The 19017-nt window shown below is 45.7% G+C and overlaps 1 protein-coding gene across 12 annotated transcripts in view; it reads left to right on the top strand.

The window, feature by feature from the left end:
• Nucleotides 1–19017, top strand: part of PPFIA3 (PTPRF interacting protein alpha 3) — a 214984-nt gene that overhangs the window by 131753 nt on the left and 64214 nt on the right. For 10 of the 12 annotated variants that reach the window (XM_068241128.1, XM_068241130.1, XM_068241131.1 and 7 more), the window contains 3 exons: nucleotides 7172–7319; nucleotides 13586–13806; nucleotides 17589–17811. In XM_068241128.1, coding sequence (XP_068097229.1) covers nucleotides 7172–7319; nucleotides 13586–13806; nucleotides 17589–17811 — 592 coding nt within the window. The remainder of the gene's footprint in view (nucleotides 1–7171; nucleotides 7320–13585; nucleotides 13807–17588; nucleotides 17812–19017) is intronic. The other 2 variants (XM_068241134.1, XM_068241135.1) reach the window with 2 other exon arrangements.

Genomic DNA, 19017 nt, shown 5'->3' with positions numbered 1-19017 from the left:
GACGGGCACATCCGTACTGCGCATGTGCGAACTCAGACTTGCTCGTCTCTGGGATTCCCATACTCTGCGATGCAAGTACTTTTGAAGCCTTTACAAGGACTTCCAAAGGCGTATTAAACCAGTTGGTTGAATAACATCAACGTGGTGGACCGAGTGCATGGAGAGAGTACTGGGAAGGATCTATAGAATCCAGAGCCTTCCCTATAAATAGATGAGTATCTAACTTTTTCCAGCATTGCTTCAGTATTGCATAAATTCCAGGGTGATTTTTGGCATCTGAGCCAGTGGCATCTCCAAGGGGACAAGTTCCACATCTATATCTAATATCACTTTTGAGTGAACTGAACATTTAATACACAAAACTGAAAAACTGAACAAGGTGAAATATAATAGCAGTCAGTAAAAGTGATTATAACCCATGTATAGAGGAAATCTGGTGGACAGAATTCCTTTTGTATTGTCCAAATGTGCTTGAATTGCAGTGTAATTTCCTCTCCGCTATAGATTCAGCTGATGAGCGGGTCAGTTAGAAGTGATCATGTGACACCCACAGTAGGTAGAATAAAAAAGCACATTCCCCAGCATTCCTGCTTTATAGTAGAATCCGTGTGTCTGCCTGGTGAGGTGGGATTTGTGGTTCACTGGAAGTAGGTGATACGCACTTGTAAGAGCTCAAATTAAATTAGCCAGTCAGTCTTCAGGCAAGACAAATTTCATAATGAATTTTCAGTTTCAAAAGTTAATTTCTAAGGCTAGTACTTATATTGTATACTAAATTAACATGATTTATTCGAGAAAAAAATATGTTCAGTTTTAGGTTTGGTTGAGTTATAAGATTTATTTGAAATACATCATCCATAGATTGAGGGTGCTTTCACACCGGGGCGGTGCAGTATTTGTACCGCACCCCACCGACGCGCAGTGAAAGGCTATTCATACTGCCACGTTACGGCACAATGCAACGGAAGTGACGTTTTCGCTGCATCCCCGACGCTAGGACAAAACTACATTAACGCGTGTACTTGCGTTGCTCTGCGTCGGACCCGAAGTCATGTTACTCTGTGGTGATGCGGGGATTTTAAACAATAAGCTTCCGTGCACTTCCGCATACCGAAAGCAGGAAGTGACTGCAAGATCGTGACTTCCTGCTTTGCTGGTGGCCAGACAGGGAACACCGTGTACTAACGCGGTGTTCCCTGAAGTCCTGTCTCTGGCAATGCGGCAGGCGCGACGCACCACATTGCTGCCGCCAGTTTACAGTGTGAAACCGGCCTGATAGAATGTTGCCTGACGCTCTTAGCAATAGAATAATATCTCCATGGTGCCACTCCTGAAAGTAAAATGATTTTATCATACAGCTTTAGTCCCAATACAGTGGAACCCCTTTATCGTAAACTCCAAGGGACAGGGAAAAGTGGTTTACTATATCAGTTTATGATATCAGAAACGGCCATACTCAAGCACATAAAGTATACCCTAGTACTGTATCATAATTCAGTCAATAATTGGGAGTCATTTACTTTCTTTTCAATGCTTCAGCAAGCGAGCACAGACAATGTTTAAGCTAGATCAAAATGCCCAGTGCTCAATATGCAGGGATTTGCATGCAATAATCACGCAACAGCTTGCACAGGAAGCATAGGTCTCACCATTTAATGCATGTACAGTACAGATAGTGTGCTCCTCTGTCCACAACTCTGTGCAGCCTGGATGATACTGTAGCATTGCTGTCATGTACAAGCAAGTCACAGATGACAGGCAGTTCCCTCAGTAATAAGGCAGCATCTTACACAGGAAGCATAGGTCTCACCGGCTAGCGTTTTTGAGGTAATCCGTGCAGGCTCAGAGTAGTGTACAGATAATGAGCAGGCTACAAGTGGCTGCCAGGCTGCCCACCAGCCATGGCTCATGGGTCTCCAACTGACGTATGACGCATGTACCCGCCCACTTTCCACTATAGCCGGATACAGAATACCGCAGGAGCCAAAAAACGGTTTGCTATAACAGGCGTTAATCCCATACACTTATAATGAGGCTTGGCCGAGACCTGGACACATAGTTTACTATACCCGAATGTTTACTATATCAGCGTTTATAATGAGATTGTACTGTATATCAATATGGGTCAAATACTGTAGTTCCAAAACTGTTGCATATAGGTGCAACCCTGATTATTCTTCAAACAGAACAGTAGTAATCTGTATTGAAAGCATGTATGGTGTTTTCTAGCATATTATTATTATTATTATTATTTATTGTATTTATAAAGCGCCAACATATTACGCAGCGCTGGACAATAAATAGCACATGAAAAATCTCTAAAAAGTGAACGTTATAAAAATGTTTATTAAGACGTACAAAATATTACAAATGTCCACATGTTTTTGTTTTTTTTTTGCTATGCTACTTTATAAAGTTTTGTAATTAGGAGAGAGAATTACTTTGTTGCAATAAAGTAGTCTTTAACATTATAAGAACCAAGGTCTCCAGACTTGGTGACTGATGACTAGTTCCTTTTTCTTAACTAGACCTTGTTTTCTGTGGAGATATATTCTCTGTACTGCTCTGCATAAAGCAAGGCCTTGCTTGTAAAATATTTCTGGATGGTGCTCTAAACAAATATCCTCTTATTTGTAATATTTAAATATTTTCTGATTAAAAATACCTAAAAACAGGTTGTTGTTTTTTTGTACAAAATGAAACCGACAATTTTGTTTTATTAAAAAAAAAAAACTTTATACAGCTTTATGTTCCTTGTGAAGTAAAATATAATACTGGCTTGTAGTACTTTTAAGACACCCAAGTTGTCAGGACATCATTTAAGTAAATAATATAGCACTGGGCACATCCACTGTTAAGGACATTACTTCCTTGAGAAATGTTTGCTGTGCTTTGTAGATGCTCAGAGAGCATGTTTTTTTATTAGTGTATAAGCGTTTTAAAAGCCTATTTCAGATATCCTATAAATCAGTTTGAAAGTAGTTTGCCTGGAGCCCTCCATCCAACACTCCAAAGTTCAAGCAATTTATTGCCATTTTGTAATACAACAAAATCACTTCCTGTGAAGCGGAGTAGTACCTGCTATGGGCTGCACTGTTCTAAGCGGGTTCAGTCTGTGCTTCGCCTCTCTGAGCAGTAGGCCCTCTCACACAGGCTGTTAATACCTTCTTCAGCTCAGCTACTTCATATTAGTGGAAGATGTCTTAAGGTGGCCACACACCATACAATTTTTTAAATATCTGTTCAATTTAAGAATTGCAATCAATTTTTCTGACTGATTGTAACATTTCAAAAATATGACCAATGTACCACACACCTATGTTTAACCACCCTGGCGTTCTATTAAGATCGCCAGGGCGGCTGCGGGAGGTTTTTTTTTTTAATTTAAAAAAAACTATTCCATGCAGCCAACTGAAAGTTGGCTGCATGAAAGCCCACTAGAGGGCGCTCCGGACGCCCGGAGGCGATCAGAATTAAAAAGGAAGATCACAATGAGCGGCCTTCCTTGTTTTGCTTACCTCGTTGCCATGGCAACGAGCGGAGTGACGTCATGGACGTCAGCCGACGTCCTGACGTCAGCCGCCTCCGATCCAGCCCTTAGCGCTGGCCGGAACTGTTTGTTCCGGCTACGCTGGGCTCGGGCGGCTGGGGGGACCCTCTTTCGCCGCTGCATGCGGCGGCGATCAGGCAGCACACGCGGCTGGCAAAGTGCCGGCTGCGTGTGCTCCTTTTTATTTCATGAAAATCGGCCCAGCAGGGCCTGAGCGGCAGCCTCCGGTGGTGATGGACGAGCTGAGCTCGTCCATACCGCCCAGCAGGTTAATGTTTCCTCAATTATGATAAAAATTATTGGAAACTCTGAGAAAAGGGTGTGTATATTAATAAATTGACAATCTAACACACCCCATACAATCTTTAGAAAGATTGAATAAAAATATCTGGAATTCCGGATCGATTAAAATCGAAGAAAAGGGGAAATCTGAACGGATTTTTCAGTCGAATGAAAAAAAAAGCTTTCGATTTTTTTCGGGAGATACGATCGTTTCTATCGAATTACTGTAAAATCGGATCATTTTATTGTATCGTGTGTGGCCACCTTTGTTCCTTACAAACAAAAGATAACAATTTTGCATTGCGTTTGCGAAGTTATCAGATGATATGGTTAGATGCATGCTTGGACATGGAGAATTAGCAGCGCATCCAAAACCAGGCTGCATCCGATTGACTTAACAGCAAGAATGTGTGCAGAGCCTCTTAAAGGCATAGATGCACCCAACTGCATCTGAAACAGGTGCTACAATTTACACTAAGGGCTCGTTCACACTAAGGGTGTTCTTCCCCTTTTTTTTCAAGTGCAGGCGATTTTCAAAATCGCCCTAAAAACGCTTTTGCAATGATACCCTATAAGAGCGTTCACAGCTGAGAAGGTTTGTTTGCGATCCGCTAAGCAAAGTTTTGGAGGCGATTTAGCCTCAATGGAAGGTATAGGAAAAATGCTCACAAAATTGCTTTGTGCTGCGATTGCATGAGCGTTTTTAAGAATAAATACATTGTATTTATTCTTTTCTGGGTCAAAGAGTTCACTTCCTGACTTGTATCAGGGAGTGAATTACAAAACCTCTCTGGAAAAGCACTCAGAAAAGCACTTTTACCAGAAACACAGCGTGCAGTGGAGCGCCGGGAGGGGGGAAAAAAGTGCACAAAAACGCTTGCGTTTTCGATTTTAGGTGTGAATGAAGCCTAATGGAGGATGTTCACTTCCAAAACAAAAAATGTTGCACTAGACCAGGGGTGCCCACACTTTTTCGGCTCGCGAGCTACTTTTAAATTTGCCGAGGCCAGGAGATCTACCAACGTCTCAAATGCTAAGCACGCCCCCCCCCCCCCCCCGCGTAGGTTAGCCAGGTATATGTGCCTGCAGCATAGGTTGCGTGCCCTCAGTGTAGGTTAGTCAGGTATATGGGCCCTCAGTGTAGGTTAGCCAGGTATATGGGCCCTCAGTGTAGGTTTGCCAGGTATATGGGCCCTCAGTGTAGGTTTGCCAGGTATATGGGCCCTCAGTGTAGGTTTGCCAGGTATATGGGCCCTCAGTGTAGGTTTGCCAGGTATAGGGGCCCTCAGTGTAGGTTAGCCAGGTATAGGGGCCCCCAGTGTAGGTTAGCCAGGTATAGGGCCCCCAGTGTAGGTTAGCCAGGTATAGGGCCCCCCAGTGTAGGTTAGCCAGGTATAGGGCCCCCCAGTGTAGGTTAGCCAGGTATAGGGCCCTTCAGTGTAGGTTAGCCAGGTATAGGGCCCCCCAGTGTAGGTTAGCCAGGTATAGGGCCCCCCAGTGTAGGTTAGCCAGGTATAGGGCCCCCCAGTGTAGGTTAGCCAGGTATAGGGCCCCCCAGTGTAGGTTAGCCAGGTATAGGGCCCCCCAGTGTAGGTTAGCCAGGTATAGGGCCCCCCAGTGTAGGTTAGCCAGGTATAGGGCCCCCCAGTGTAGGTTAGCCAGGTATATGTACCTGCAGACGGAGGAGAAGAGGCGGCGAGGAGAGACTCTGGCAGGCCAATGGGATGTAGGAGAGAAGCGGCGGCGAAGAGAGAGGCGGCGCGGCCGCTACGTCATGGCTGGGGGCGGCGCCGGGCACGTTACACACGCACATTACACAGGCTGCCCGCCGCCACCCCCAGCCATGACGCAGCGGACGCGCCGCCTCTCTCCTCCCTCTCTCCTCGCCTCGCCTGCATGCATTCTTATTGGCCAGCGGCCAGCAGCTAAACACGAGCTGCTGGCCGCAACAAACATTAACGAGACGCGGCCAAGAAGCCGCGATCTACCAAGGAGGCGGTCGCGATCTACCGGTAGATCGCGATCGACCTATTGGGCAGCCCTGCACTAGACCCTTCCACCGTAGTGAGGTCATCCTGTCAGAAGGGACCCCAACCTCTATGCAAAACTCCATTTGACCTGGGAGCAGCTAGCCATTAAAGTAAAGGAAGGGTTGCAGCAGGGACAGTGCACACCCTTCCAGGTATTTTACACAATAGAAAAGTTTAACTTTTCTATTATGTTTACAGCATGTCCCTGTTGGCAAGTATACTAAAAGCTTCAATACTAATGTTTAACACTAGGTGGTGGAATAGCCAAATTTGGTTGGAGAATTGCAGAAAGGGTTGCATAGATTCTGCCAAATCCTTTTTAAATGAGCCTTCAACTGTATTCTTTTTCAGAAGAGTGTATCAGTTTCACTATATATATTTATTTTTATTTATTGTGTGTTGAATACCCTTCTATTCATTGCTGCACACCTTTCTCTCCCCACCTGTACTCCCCCGCGATCCACAAGTTTCTGCTTCAACTATTCCTTTTGTAAGTGTGTACAGAGTACTTACTGACGTTTTTGAATTGATGGATGATTTTTGCCTGATCAGTCATGTATACGACACAAAGGAATCTCTAGTCTGTTGAAAGCGGAACACAATCCGAGTCTGTGGTCTCTTTGTATTGGTGTGTCCGTCATCTCTGTGTAGTGCATCACACCACGCACTTCAAGGGACTTATTCTTGGAAACTGGAGCCACAAGTAGTGCTGTTGCCCGTAGCAACCTGTCAAGCAGTGGGGAGTATGGCGGCTTGTCAGCAATTGGTTTCATTCCTGCACCAGATTTCATGAACAAGTCCCAAAGTCTTGTCTGTGGCACAGGTGTTGCATATTTTATGAACCGCACACATTCGGGAATATAGATAGGAAGACTGCATTTTTGTCTCAGTACCACCAATGATTTTGAACTTGCTAGTCATAATATACTCTGCATCCTGGTCTTGTCTGTCACAGTCGGCCATTTTGTTCCTGCCGTTTCATACTTCCTCAAGTCCAGTGCTCACTTGTACCACCCCTTGTGGGTGGTCCAGTAAGAATTTGTATTCAGGAATTGATATTCCGAATGTGAGACTGCAGGAATAAGGGTCACAGCAAGTGATCCCAAAATTATATAGGCCTTATCTGTCTTTTAGCCATTAATGTAATTTAGACAGTTACAGTCCGGTCGAAGCATGTGCATCTTGTTCTGCATGTACCGTAGACGTCTGTCAAGTACTAGAGGAGATATACTGTATGTAGACTGAACATAGTTTATTCTTATGTATAAAGCTTGTTTCTAATTATGTTTTTATAATGCTACGTTTCCAGGTCTCTCCCTGGCAGTGCATTGGAACTGCGTTATTCACAGGCCCCAACTCTGCCCATTGGCAGCCATATGGACCATTACAGCAGCACAGCGGTGATCAGGCGGCCCAAAAAAGGCAGATGGGCGGCCTTGAAGGATGATCCAACTAAGGTACAGTGCATGAGATATTCAGTTCCTTTGTTTAACCACTTGAGGACTGCAGTGTTAAACCCCCCTAAAGACCAGGCCTTTTTATTGTTAATTGGCCACTGCAGCTTTAAGGCCAAGCTGCAGGGCCGCACAACACAGCACACAAGTGACCCCCCCCCCCTTTTCTCCCCACCAACTGAGCTCTCAGTTGGTGGGGTCTGATTGCCCCCCCCCCTCCCCTGTGTTTAATTTTTTTATAAATATTTGTTAGTGTTTTTTTTTTTTTTTTTTTTGCTATACCTCGTTTTTGTTTATATTTGTAAACCCCTCCCCCCCCCAGCCAGCCAATCCTGCGATCGACTGAAGAGGGGGCGGAGCTCCGCCCCCCGAGCAGGAGATGCGCGTGCAGCCTTCGCGCGATCTCACGCAAATCAGAGCCTCAGGACTTGACGCCAACTGGCGTTAGGCGGTCCTGGGGCTGCCGCCGCGTCCACGCCCATTGGCGTGGGGCGGTCTTTAGGTAGTTAAAGCGGGATTGTCTGCCATAAAATCAAATTTTTATTACCCATCGCTCTGCGTTTATTATGCAGTCTACAACCTGACCCTGCATTGCAAGTATTCCAATACAATCATAAATGTTTCTACTGTAGTAAATCTTATCTCAGTCATCTTGGCTCTATTTGGTACTTTGCCAAGGAGGGGGAAGCTTGTTATCTCCTATCCCACATTCCTGCTTCTCACTGATTGGCTGAGGGCAGTTCAGTGTGACACAAGGCTCAGAAGGGAAATACACCTCACCCCTCTGCAGAAGCTGCTGAAATCCAATCTATGCTGTGCTCACATGTGTTTACAAAGCAAGCTAGATATGACAGTGCAGTTTCTAGGAGAACAAAGAGTAAGGGAGGAAATTACACCAGGATTGGCTTCAGTCAGAGGCAGTAAAGATGGGAAATTGCCTTTATTTATTTACTATAAAAAATTCAGTAAAATGAAAATGTGGGCAGTACAATACAAATGTGTAAATGGAACAAGTATTTATCTACTTATGTGTGTGTTTTTTTTCCTGGGATAGTATGGCTGTCCCTGCTGCTTTAAAGCAGAAGACTGACAGAAATCAAATCACTTTGTCTAGCTTTTCTACACAGAGTTATACTGAAGGGGGGGGGGTCTGAATAAAACAAACTCAGAATGAACCGGCTGTATGTCATTTCATCCTAAAAGCTTTCACCCCTGTATATTTCTGTATCACTGTTGAGTCCTATTTATAGTTATCCTCACCCCAGCAGAGATGAGTTCAGTAATGAACAGATATGGAGGGCTGAGTAATCAGATGATAAAACTGTTAATGATAAATGTAATATAAGCATATTTCTGGCTGTAGTTACGGTATATCTATTGCGCACTCCTTAGAGTGATTTAATGTTTTGCTTAGAGAGCATGATTTAATTGCTTTTGTTAATCTTGCTGTTCTTTTTCTGCTGTCCCTCTGGACTCTCTCTCATGTAAGTATGTGTTCTGCTTTTTATACACTGTGGTGTACTTCTCCCATATATGGCCTGGTACAGCTGTGACATCAGCAGCTCTTGCGCTAGTGCCGCAGGCGGTCTGCTATCCCAGGGCATGGTCTAGCTTTATGGGTGCTACTGGGCTTGCCAAGGACGCGAGACCGCTTGTATACTGATAAAAACATCACTACTTTGTGAAAACTACTATAATTGGAACAGTTGTAAAATAAAACCCAAATCAGTAAAATTGCCAACTCTTGTGATATGAATACTTCTGCTTCTGCTACACTGCATGCCAGACCGGGTGGTATCACTATTTCCTGAGTTTTATCCTTGCTGGGTTTCCATTCAGATCAAGCTAAACAGGATTAGTAGTCCTGGGTGGCTAGACATTCAAAAACAAGAATAAAGCCAAACTGTCATAAGAGAAGTATTGAGGGTATAAAGATGGAATGTGGCATATCTCACTGGGGATGCCAGATGGCCATAATTCTGTCTCACAGCCTTGGGCTGGTTATATACATGCACACATACAGACACTCCCATTTACTTCCTTCTTTAAGGAAATCACGCCAATCACCTGTTCCAATATTCCTCTGTAGGTTAGAGCCTGTTGTACAGTTCCCTTTCATCAGAAGTCATGGAGTGATTTTTTTTTTCTTTCCCAGAAAAATCTAGCGACTCCCTAATTACCTCTCTCTTTCTCCCTCTCCAGCTCTCTGTTATTGGCCATTTTCTTTAAATTCACCCTTTATTGATCCACTCTGTTTTCCTGTCCTTCATTGTCTCCTACCAACTAACTCTATAACCTTATCAGACTTTCTCTTCTCTCTCCCTGTCCTCCTCTATCTCCAGCTCTCTGTATCTCTCTCTCTCTCTCTCTGCCCTCCTCTATCTCCAGCTCTATGTATCTCCCTCTCTCTCTCTCTCTCTCTCTGCCCTCCTCTCTCTCTATCTCTGTAACTCTCTCTCTCTCTCCCCTCCTCTATCTCCAGCTCTCTGTATCTCTCTGCCCTCCTCTATCTCTGTATCTCTCTCTCTCTCTCTCTCTCTCTCTCTCTCTCTCTCTGCCCTCCTCTATCTCCAGCTCTCTGTATCTCTCTCTCTGCCTCTATCTCCAGCTCTCTGTATCTCTCTCTCTCTCTCTCTCTCCCTCTCTCTCTCTCTGCCTCTATCTCCAGCTCTCGCTCTCTCTCTGCCCTCCTCTATCTCCAGCTCCCTGTTTCTCTCTCCCTGTCCTCCTCTATCTCCAGCTCTCTGTATCTCTCTCTCTCTCTCTCTCTCTCTGCCTTCCTCTATCTCCAGCTCTATGCATCTCCCTCTCTCTCTCTCTCTGCCCTCCTCTCTCTCTATCTCTGTATCTCTCTCTCTCTCTCTCTCTCTCTCTCTCTCTCTCTCTCTCTCTGCCCTCCTCTATCTCCAGCTCTCTGTATCTCTCTCTCTCTCTGCCTCTATCTCCAGCTCTCTGTATCTCTCTCTCTCTCTGCCTCTATCTCCAGCTCTCGCTCTCTCTCTGCCCTCCTCTATCTCCAGCTCCCTGTTTCTCTCTCCCTGTCCTCCTCTATCTCCAGCTCTTTGTTTCTCCAAATCCAAAAAAAGCTTTATTGGCAGGACCAAATACATTTAGCATTGCCAAAGCAAAACAAAACATTAACATGGGGAGGGGGGGGGGGGGGATTGTGGGAATAAGGGAAGGATATAGGTATACAGTTCATAGGAGTGTGGAGGATGTAATGGATGGTATGGGGGCATGAGATATATAGTCCATAGGGTAGGGGGGTATAGGTATACAGTCCATAGGGGAGGGGAGTATGGGGTTGTACAGTCCATGTGGTATCATGTTTCTCTCAGTTGGTGGCAGGCAGTGATATATATCGGGCTGCTATTTGCACAGTTTTTTCCTCTTCCCCAGTAGGATATAGAGTTTCCTCTCCTCATCTGTGGAGGTGAAATCTGGGATGTGGGCGGAGAGTCTCTGGAAGTGGGCAGTCCTCAACGGTGTATATTTGGTGCAGTGTAGCAGGAAGTGGGCCTCATCCTCCAGGACCCCCTGGTCACATTGCCTGCACAGCCTCTCCTCCCAGGGCTTCTCTCTCTCTGCCATCCTCTATCTCCAGCTCTCGGTTTCTCTCTCCCTGCCCTTGTCTATCTCCAGCTCTCTGTTTCTCTCTCCCTGTCCTCTTCTATCTCTGTTTCTCTCTCTCTCTCTACCCTCCTCTATCTCCAGCTTTCTGTGTCTCTGTCCCTGTCGTCCTCTATCTCCAGCTCTCGGTCTCTGTCTCTCCCTGTCCTCTATATCCAGCTCTCTCTCTCTCTCTCTCTCCCTGTCCTCCTCTATCTCCAGCTCTCTGTTTCTCTCTCCCTGCCCACCTCTATCTCCTGCTCTCTTTTTCTCTCTCCCTGCCCCCTCTATCTCCAGCTCTATCTCTCTTTCTCTCCTTGCCCTCCTCTATCTCCAGCTCTCTGTTTCTCTCTCCCTGTCCTCCTCTATCTCCAGCTCTTTGTTTCTCCAAATCCAAAAAAGCTTTATTGGCAGGACCAAATACATTTAGCATTGCCAAAGCAAAACATTAACATGGGTGGGGGAATTGTGGGAATAAGGGAAGGATATAGGTATACAGTCCATAGGAGTGTGGAGGATGTAATGGATGGTATGGGGGGATGAGATATATAGTCCATAGGGAAGGGGAGTATTGGGTTGTACAGTCCATGTGGTATCATGTTCCTCTCAGTTAGTGGCAGGCAGTGATATATCGGGCTGCTATTTGCACAGTTTTTTCCTCTTCCCCAGTAGGATATAGAGTTTCCTCTCCTAATCTGTGGAGGTGAAATCTGGGATGTGGGCGGAGAGTCTCTGGAAGTGGGCAGTCCTCAACGGTGTATATTTGGTGCAGTGTAGCAGGAAGTGGGCCTCATCCTCCAGGACCCCCTGGTCACATTGCCTGCACAGCCTCTCCTCCCAGGGCTTCTCTCTCTCTGCCATCCTCTATCTCCAGCTCTCGGTTTCTCTCTCCCTGCCCTTGTCTATCTCCAGCTCTCTGTTTCTCTCTCCCTGTCCTCTTCTATCTCTGTTTCTCTCTCTCTCTCTACCCTCCTCTATCTCCAGCTTTCTGTGTCTCTGTCCCTGTCGTCCTCTATCTCCAGCTCTCGGTCTCTGTCTCTCCCTGTCCTCTATATCCAGCTCTCTCTCTCTCTCTCTCTCCCTGTCCTCCTCTATCTCCAGCTCTCTGTTTCTCTCTCCCTGCCCACCTCTATCTCCTGCTCTCTTTTTCTCTCTCCCTGCCCCCTCTATCTCCAGCTCTATCTCTCTTTCTCTCCTTGCCCTCCTCTATCTCCAGCTCTCTGTTTCTCTCTCCCTGTCCTCCTCTATCTCCAGCTCTTTGTTTCTCCAAATCCAAAAAAGCTTTATTGGCAGGACCAAATACATTTAGCATTGCCAAAGCAAAACATTAACATGGGTGGGGGAATTGTGGGAATAAGGGAAGGATATAGGTATACAGTCCATAGGAGTGTGGAGGATGTAATGGATGGTATGGGGGGATGAGATATATAGTCCATAGGGAAGGGGAGTATTGGGTTGTACAGTCCATGTGGTATCATGTTCCTCTCAGTTAGTGGCAGGCAGTGATATATCGGGCTGCTATTTGCACAGTTTTTTCCTCTTCCCCAGTAGGATATAGAGTTTCCTCTCCTAATCTGTGGAGGTGAAATCTGGGATGTGGGCGGAGAGTCTCTGGAAGTGGGCAGTGGAAGTGTTTCTCTCTCCCTGCCCCCTCTATCTCCAGCTGCTCCCTGTTACTCTCTCCTTGTCCTCCTCTATCTGCAGCTCTCTGTTTTGCTCTTTCTCTGCCCCCTCTATCTCAAGCTCTCTGTTTCTTTCTCTCTGCCCTCCTCTATCTCTATCTCTCTGTTTTTTTCTCCCTGCCCTCCTCTACCTCCAGCTTCCTGTTTCTCTCTCCTTGTCCTCCTCTATGTCCAGCTCTCTTGTTCCTCTTTCCCTGCCCCCTCTATCTCCAACTCTCTGTTTCTCTCCCCCTGCCCTCCTGTATCTCTGTTTCTCCCTCCCTGTCCTCCTCTATCTCCAGTTCTCTGTTTCTCTCTTTCTGTCCTCCTGTATCTCTATCTCTCTGTTTCTCTCTCTCTCAGCCCTCCTCTATCTCTATCTCTCTGTTTCTCTCTCTCTCTGCCCTCCTCGATCTCTGTTTCTCTCTCTCTCTGCCCTCCTCTATATATATCTCTCTGATTCTCTCTCTCCCTGCCCTCCTCTAGCTCCAGCTCCCTTTATCTCTCTCTTCCTGTCCTCCTCTATCTTCATCTCTCTGTTTCACTCTCCCTGCCCTCCTCTCTCCCTCTACTGTCTTTTGCTCTTGTCTCCCTCTTTGCACTCTATTGCCTCTATAAATTACAGATCTATATTCTACTAGTATATGCAGTGCCCTTTATAAGGATTATGAAAACTGGTGGTAGAAGTGGGATGGGATGAATTTTATTTTCTCACAAGTACAGGTCTCTTTAAAATGCAGCTTCCCAGCTGACCATACCCTGGAGACCAGCCTGTGTACTGTACAGCCCAGCTTGTCGAATAACAAATGGCTCTCTATTTCAGTGCTCTTATTATTTAGATGTTTGATTTGCAGCTCCTGTCATTTGTCTTTCCAAGCAATTATTTCTCCCAGTAAAAATGTCAGCCTGCTTGTCAGGATCCAAGACCTGCGGAGATCGGGCAGTTTCTCACCGCAGAATTGCTTTTAATTCTTTTTACGGTTAACTCTCCCCTCTCAGATTCAAACTCTGGACGAGCAGGACTGGGAGCGCGCGCAGCAGGCCAACGTGCTCGCCAACGTGGCACAAGCCTTCGAAGGTGACTTGGATGGCTCTGATGAAGACGACAGAGAGACCATCTTCAGTTCTGCCGACCTCCTGTCTCCAAGCGGCCAGACGGATGTGCAGACGCTGGCTATCATGTTGCAGGAGCAGCTGGAGGCGATCAACAAAGAGATCAAGTAGGCTATCGTCACATGATCAGCATCTTGTCAATTCAGTGAACTCCGATCCCCTATTTCATACAATATGGTCCACAGTATTTATTCTGGCTTTAGGCTGTGTTCCCACTTGTACCGAATCAAGAGCAGATAACGGGAGGGACAGTGTAGTGTCTGCTTTGATGCTCCTCTGTGGTCCGGCTGTAGCCCGGGGCAGATGCGTTACCCTCATAGGCTATATGATGAACGCAACCGCCTGTCTGGGATTATCGCAGACTGCACAGAAGTGCGTCCCGCTCACCGCAACAGATCCCGCTGATCCATTGCAAAAATAGGAGCCTTTGACCGTCACTTTAGCTTTGAGTGGAGAACGGACAAATAAAATTTCCATTCTCAGCTCAAGTGGGAACAGAGCCTTATGTTTTTCCAAACAGCAGTATCTTCTATCTCTCTTCACATTGTTACCCACCTCCCCTCCTCGAGTCAGACAAAAATAGCGCTGGAAATTTGGGCGAACCAGGCACCACCATAGGCCGTAATGTGAACTACGGCTATAGCAGCGCTCAGTCAGTAATTAGGGCACCGCCATAGGTGTAATGTGAACTACGGCTATAGCAGCGCTCAGTCAGTAATTAGGGCACCGCCATAGGTGTAATGTGAACTACGGCTATAGCAGCGCTCAGTCAGTAATTTGGGCACCGCCATAGGCGTAATGTGAACTACGGCTATAGCAGAGCTCAGTCAGTAATTAGGGCACCGCCATAGGCGTAATGTGAACTACGGCTATAGCAGCGCTCAGTCAGTAATTAGGGCACCGCCATAGGCGTAATGTGAACTACGGCTATAGCAGCGCTCAGTCAGTAATTAGGGCACCGCCATAGGCGTAATGTGAACTACGGCTATAGCAGCGCTCAGTCAGTAATTAGGGCACCGCCATAGGCGTAATGTGAACTACGGCTATAGCAGCGTTCAGTCAGTAATTTGGGTGCCGTCAAAAGAGACAGCCCAAATGACAAAACAAACCGCCTAATTCGGCTGTCAGCAATAGCTGGAAGCCAAATTTAGTATTTTCCTAGTGTCAATGGCAGCCTGGAAGGGGAATAGTAATTCTTGCTGTTGGGATTTTTGTTGGGTGAGCCATTTTTCGGCTTTGCCTTGCGCCAGAATTTCCTGGCGCCTTAATTACATGTACACCCCTCCCCTTCACATGCACCTGCCAATCACCTCCTCCACCATTCCCATTCACACCCACTCATGACAACATGATCGACTGACCATCAGAAATACATTTACAGTAATTTTACAGTATTTTTGTTTTGCTTATTTAGAGTATTTGTTTGCTACATATGCTTCTCTATAAGGAATTACAGTTGGATACAAACCAGTCTATTAATTGTGACTTGGAACACCTGCCGACTGTTACTCCTGTTATATAAGCGTTAGCAACAAAAAATACTGGGAATAAGTGATTTGTTCAATGGATAGTATGCTCTGCATCAATACACTGGAGTCGGTAAATGCCTTGCACATCCACTTCTGGTGCCGGATAACCTGCAAGGAGTAAGCTGGAATAGTGCATTAACCAAGCTACAACAACTCAGTCACTATGTCTCCATGACAAAACCAATGCAAGTGCCAGAGCTGCAGCCACTAGGACACGCTCTATAGGCAGTAGCAGTGTTAGGGAGTCTTGCCCAATGACTCTTTACTGAATAGGTGCTGGCTTACTGAATAGGAAGAGCCGAGATTTGAACCCTGGTCTCCTGTGTCAGAGGCAGAGCCCTTGACCCTTACACTATAGCCACAGATATACAATCCACCTCCACCCAACACATGCTTTTGAAGTTTTAAATCTTTATCGGAGGAGCACACACAGGTGGATAGTGGATGTGTGAGCCATTTACAGACTCCCATCGTATTAATGTACAGCAGACTATCCATTTAACTTCTGTATAGTGATTTTTTTTTATCACTGGTGCCCTCCCATATTTAACTGCGGTGACATTGAACTGTTTTAGGCAGTACTCAGTAAGCATGTATTGGATTTAACCACTTCACAACTGAGGGGTTTTACCCCTGGAGCACCAGAGCAATTTTCACCTTTCAGCGCTCCTTCTATTCATTCGTCTATAACTTTATCATTACTTATCGCAATGAAATGAACTAAATCTTGTTTTTTTCGCCACCAATTAGGCTTTCTTTAGGTGGGACATAATGCCAAGTATTATTTTATTCTAAATATGTTTTAATGGGAAAATAGGAAAAAATGTGGGAAAAAATCATTATTTTTCAGTTTTCGGCCATTTTAGTTTTTAAATAATGCATGCTACTGTAATTAAAATCCATTAAATTTATTTGCCCATTTGTCCCGGTTATTACACCATTTAAATTATGTCCCTATCACAATGTTTGGCACCAATATTTTATTTGGAAATAAAGGTGCATTTTTTTCAGTTTTGCATCCCTAATTACAAGCCCATAGTTTATAAAGTAACAGTGTTGTACCCTCCTGACATAAATATTTAAAGAGTTCAGTCCCTAAGGTAACTATTTATGTATTTTTTTATTGTAATTTTTTTCTTTTTTATTACGAAAAAAAAAAAATAATAATTGAGGAGCGTGGGAGTTAATTTATAATGTAAAAGAATGTATTTGTATATGAAAAATGTTTTTGACTGTAGTTTTACGTTTTGGCCACAAGATGGCCACAGTAATTTTTTGTAATTGCGTATTGTAAGCGTAGGAAGTACGCTTACAGGAAGTTCAGTGAGGCTGGGAAACATTTTTTTTCCACAATGATCGCGCTACTTCTCATAGAAGCAGCTGATCATTGCTGGGGGGGCTTAGATCAACGAATGGGAACAGTTTTTCCCGTTCATTGATCTCTGGACGAGCGGGCGGCGGCATGCACGAGCACGGGAGCACGCGCACGAGCAAGCGGGAGCGCGGTCAGCGGTCAGCGGTGGTAGCGGCGGGGGGTGCGTGTATCTACGCTCCTGGTGGGGAAAGGATGATAAAAGGAGCATAGATACACGCACCCGTGGTGGTAAAGTGGTTAAATTTTGGATGGATTAGCACCGGTGTGTAAGGTGGCCATAAATCTATCGACTTGGCAGCCAATGGACCATCTGGTTTGATAATTATCGGATCAGAGGAAAATTGGTGCCGACAAGAGCATGCCCGATCAACAATGCGACCAATTTCGGTCCGATATTGGTCACATGTATCTATCGGACATGCCGCAAGATGTCGGGCTGTCGTTGTCGATCGGGTGCACAGCGGTAACAGCGAGCAATATTGGGACAAACATGATGAAACCCTTGATGCTGTCCTCCCTAATGTCATGTGTGCCCGTCCGGTGCACTATACTTTACCTGTCCGTGTCCGCCACTGGCTCCAATCGCCATATCTCCCTCTGTACATAGAACTCTCAGTAACCAACATTCCGTATAGATCACCTGGCAGAACTAAACATGTTACCACCAGTGATACATTTCAGAATGTAAATCAGGGAGAGGAAAGATTTTACAATGGGCATACCCTGACTGAATAACCTATAAATAAATATTGTAAACATTAAGCAATTGTATTCATTATGTTATTTTACCTACAGTTTCTCTATAATACACTGCTGTTCCTTTATACCGGTATGTGCCTGTTCTGTAAGCTCTTGCAGTCGCCGCTCTCCCATCACATTGTGCTCCTCTGCTGTGTGTTTAGCATTCTCTCTTGTTGTAGAGCCCTGGGGATTGTGCTGTTCCTGTGTAAATGAAGAGTAATCACTCTGTGCTTTGTCTGGGCAGGCTGATCCAGGAGGAGAAGGAGACCACCGAGCTCCGGGCAGAGGAGATAGAGAGCCGGGTCACCAGCGGCACGCTAGATGGATCCCTGGGACGTTATCGCTCAGCCAGCTCCATCCCAACCTCTGTCACCACCTCCACCCTGGCCAGCCCGTCTCCGCCCAGCAGCGGGCACTCTACCCCACGCATCACACCTCACAGCCCCGCCCGGGAGGGCGAGAAATTTGTAAGTGTTGCTTTGGCTGTGAAATTCACAATGCCTGAAACATGCGTTAAAGAAGAAATTAACCTCCTTGCCGGTCTAATTCCCCCGGCAAGGAGGCAGCGCAGCCCAGGGCTCGCTACATGATAGCCGCTGAGCAGCGGCAGCTCTGCAGCCACTCCGATCGCTTCCGGCGATCGGAGTAAGCAGGAAATCCCGTTCAGAACGGGATTTCCTGCTGGGCTTCCCCGGTCGCCATGGCGACGGGGCGGGATGACGTCAGAGGGAATCCCGATCCACCACTCAGCGCTGCCTGGTACTGATTGGCCAGGCTGCGCAAGGGGCCTGGAGGGGGGGCGACGCGACGCGGCGGATCGGCGACGAGCAGCGGCGATCGAATGTTATAAGCATCTAGCAAAGTGCTAGCTGCATGTAACAAAAAAAAAATTATGCAAATCGGCCCGAGAAATCCTCCTACGCAGGTTACCCCGAGCTGAGCTCGGGATAACCGGCAAGGAGGTTAAAGAGGAACTTTATGCTAGGTACACACGATGCGTTTTTTTTGGTCGATTTACCGTTCAATTGATTTTAGATTTGTTTTTCCAGTTGATTTCCTGCTTGATTATCTTATCAATTTCCATTGACTTCTATGAGAAATCGACCAGAAAAACGATCGGAAATAATATTGGACATGATGGAAATTATCTATCGAACCATCTATCTAACACAAAATTGTATGGAGAGTACCTTTCGTAAACCAAGGATTTAACTTAATTCCAGTCAGTAGCTGATACCCCCTTTCCCACAAGAAATCTTTATCTTCTCTCAAATAGATCATCAGGGGGGTCTGTATGGCTGATATTATGGTGAAACCCCTCCCACAGTGTGATGTCATGACCATGGCCCTGTCAGTTTGCGGTCTGTGAACCTTGTTGCATTGTGGGAAATAATGGCTTTTTCCAACTGACAAGCAAGCGATATCTCCCTCTGTGCATAAAACTCTCAGTAACGAACGTTCCACACAGATCACCTAGCAGGACTAAAGATGTCACCACCAGTGACAAGTGTAAATCAGGGAGAGGAAAGATTTTACAATGAGCAAACACTGACTAAATAATCTATAAATGAATATTGTAAACAATAAGCAATTTTATTCATGATGTTATTTTCCCATAACCAGGGCCGGCCCTAGACTTTTTGCCGCCTGAGGCAAATTTTTAAAAAATTGTC

The sequence above is a fragment of the Hyperolius riggenbachi genome, chromosome 6 (assembly GCF_040937935.1).
Source record: "Hyperolius riggenbachi isolate aHypRig1 chromosome 6, aHypRig1.pri, whole genome shotgun sequence".
Classification (NCBI taxonomy): domain Eukaryota; kingdom Metazoa; phylum Chordata; class Amphibia; order Anura; family Hyperoliidae; genus Hyperolius; species Hyperolius riggenbachi.
Note: the sequence above shows the minus strand (reverse complement) of the source record. Positions and strands in the feature narration are given on the sequence as shown.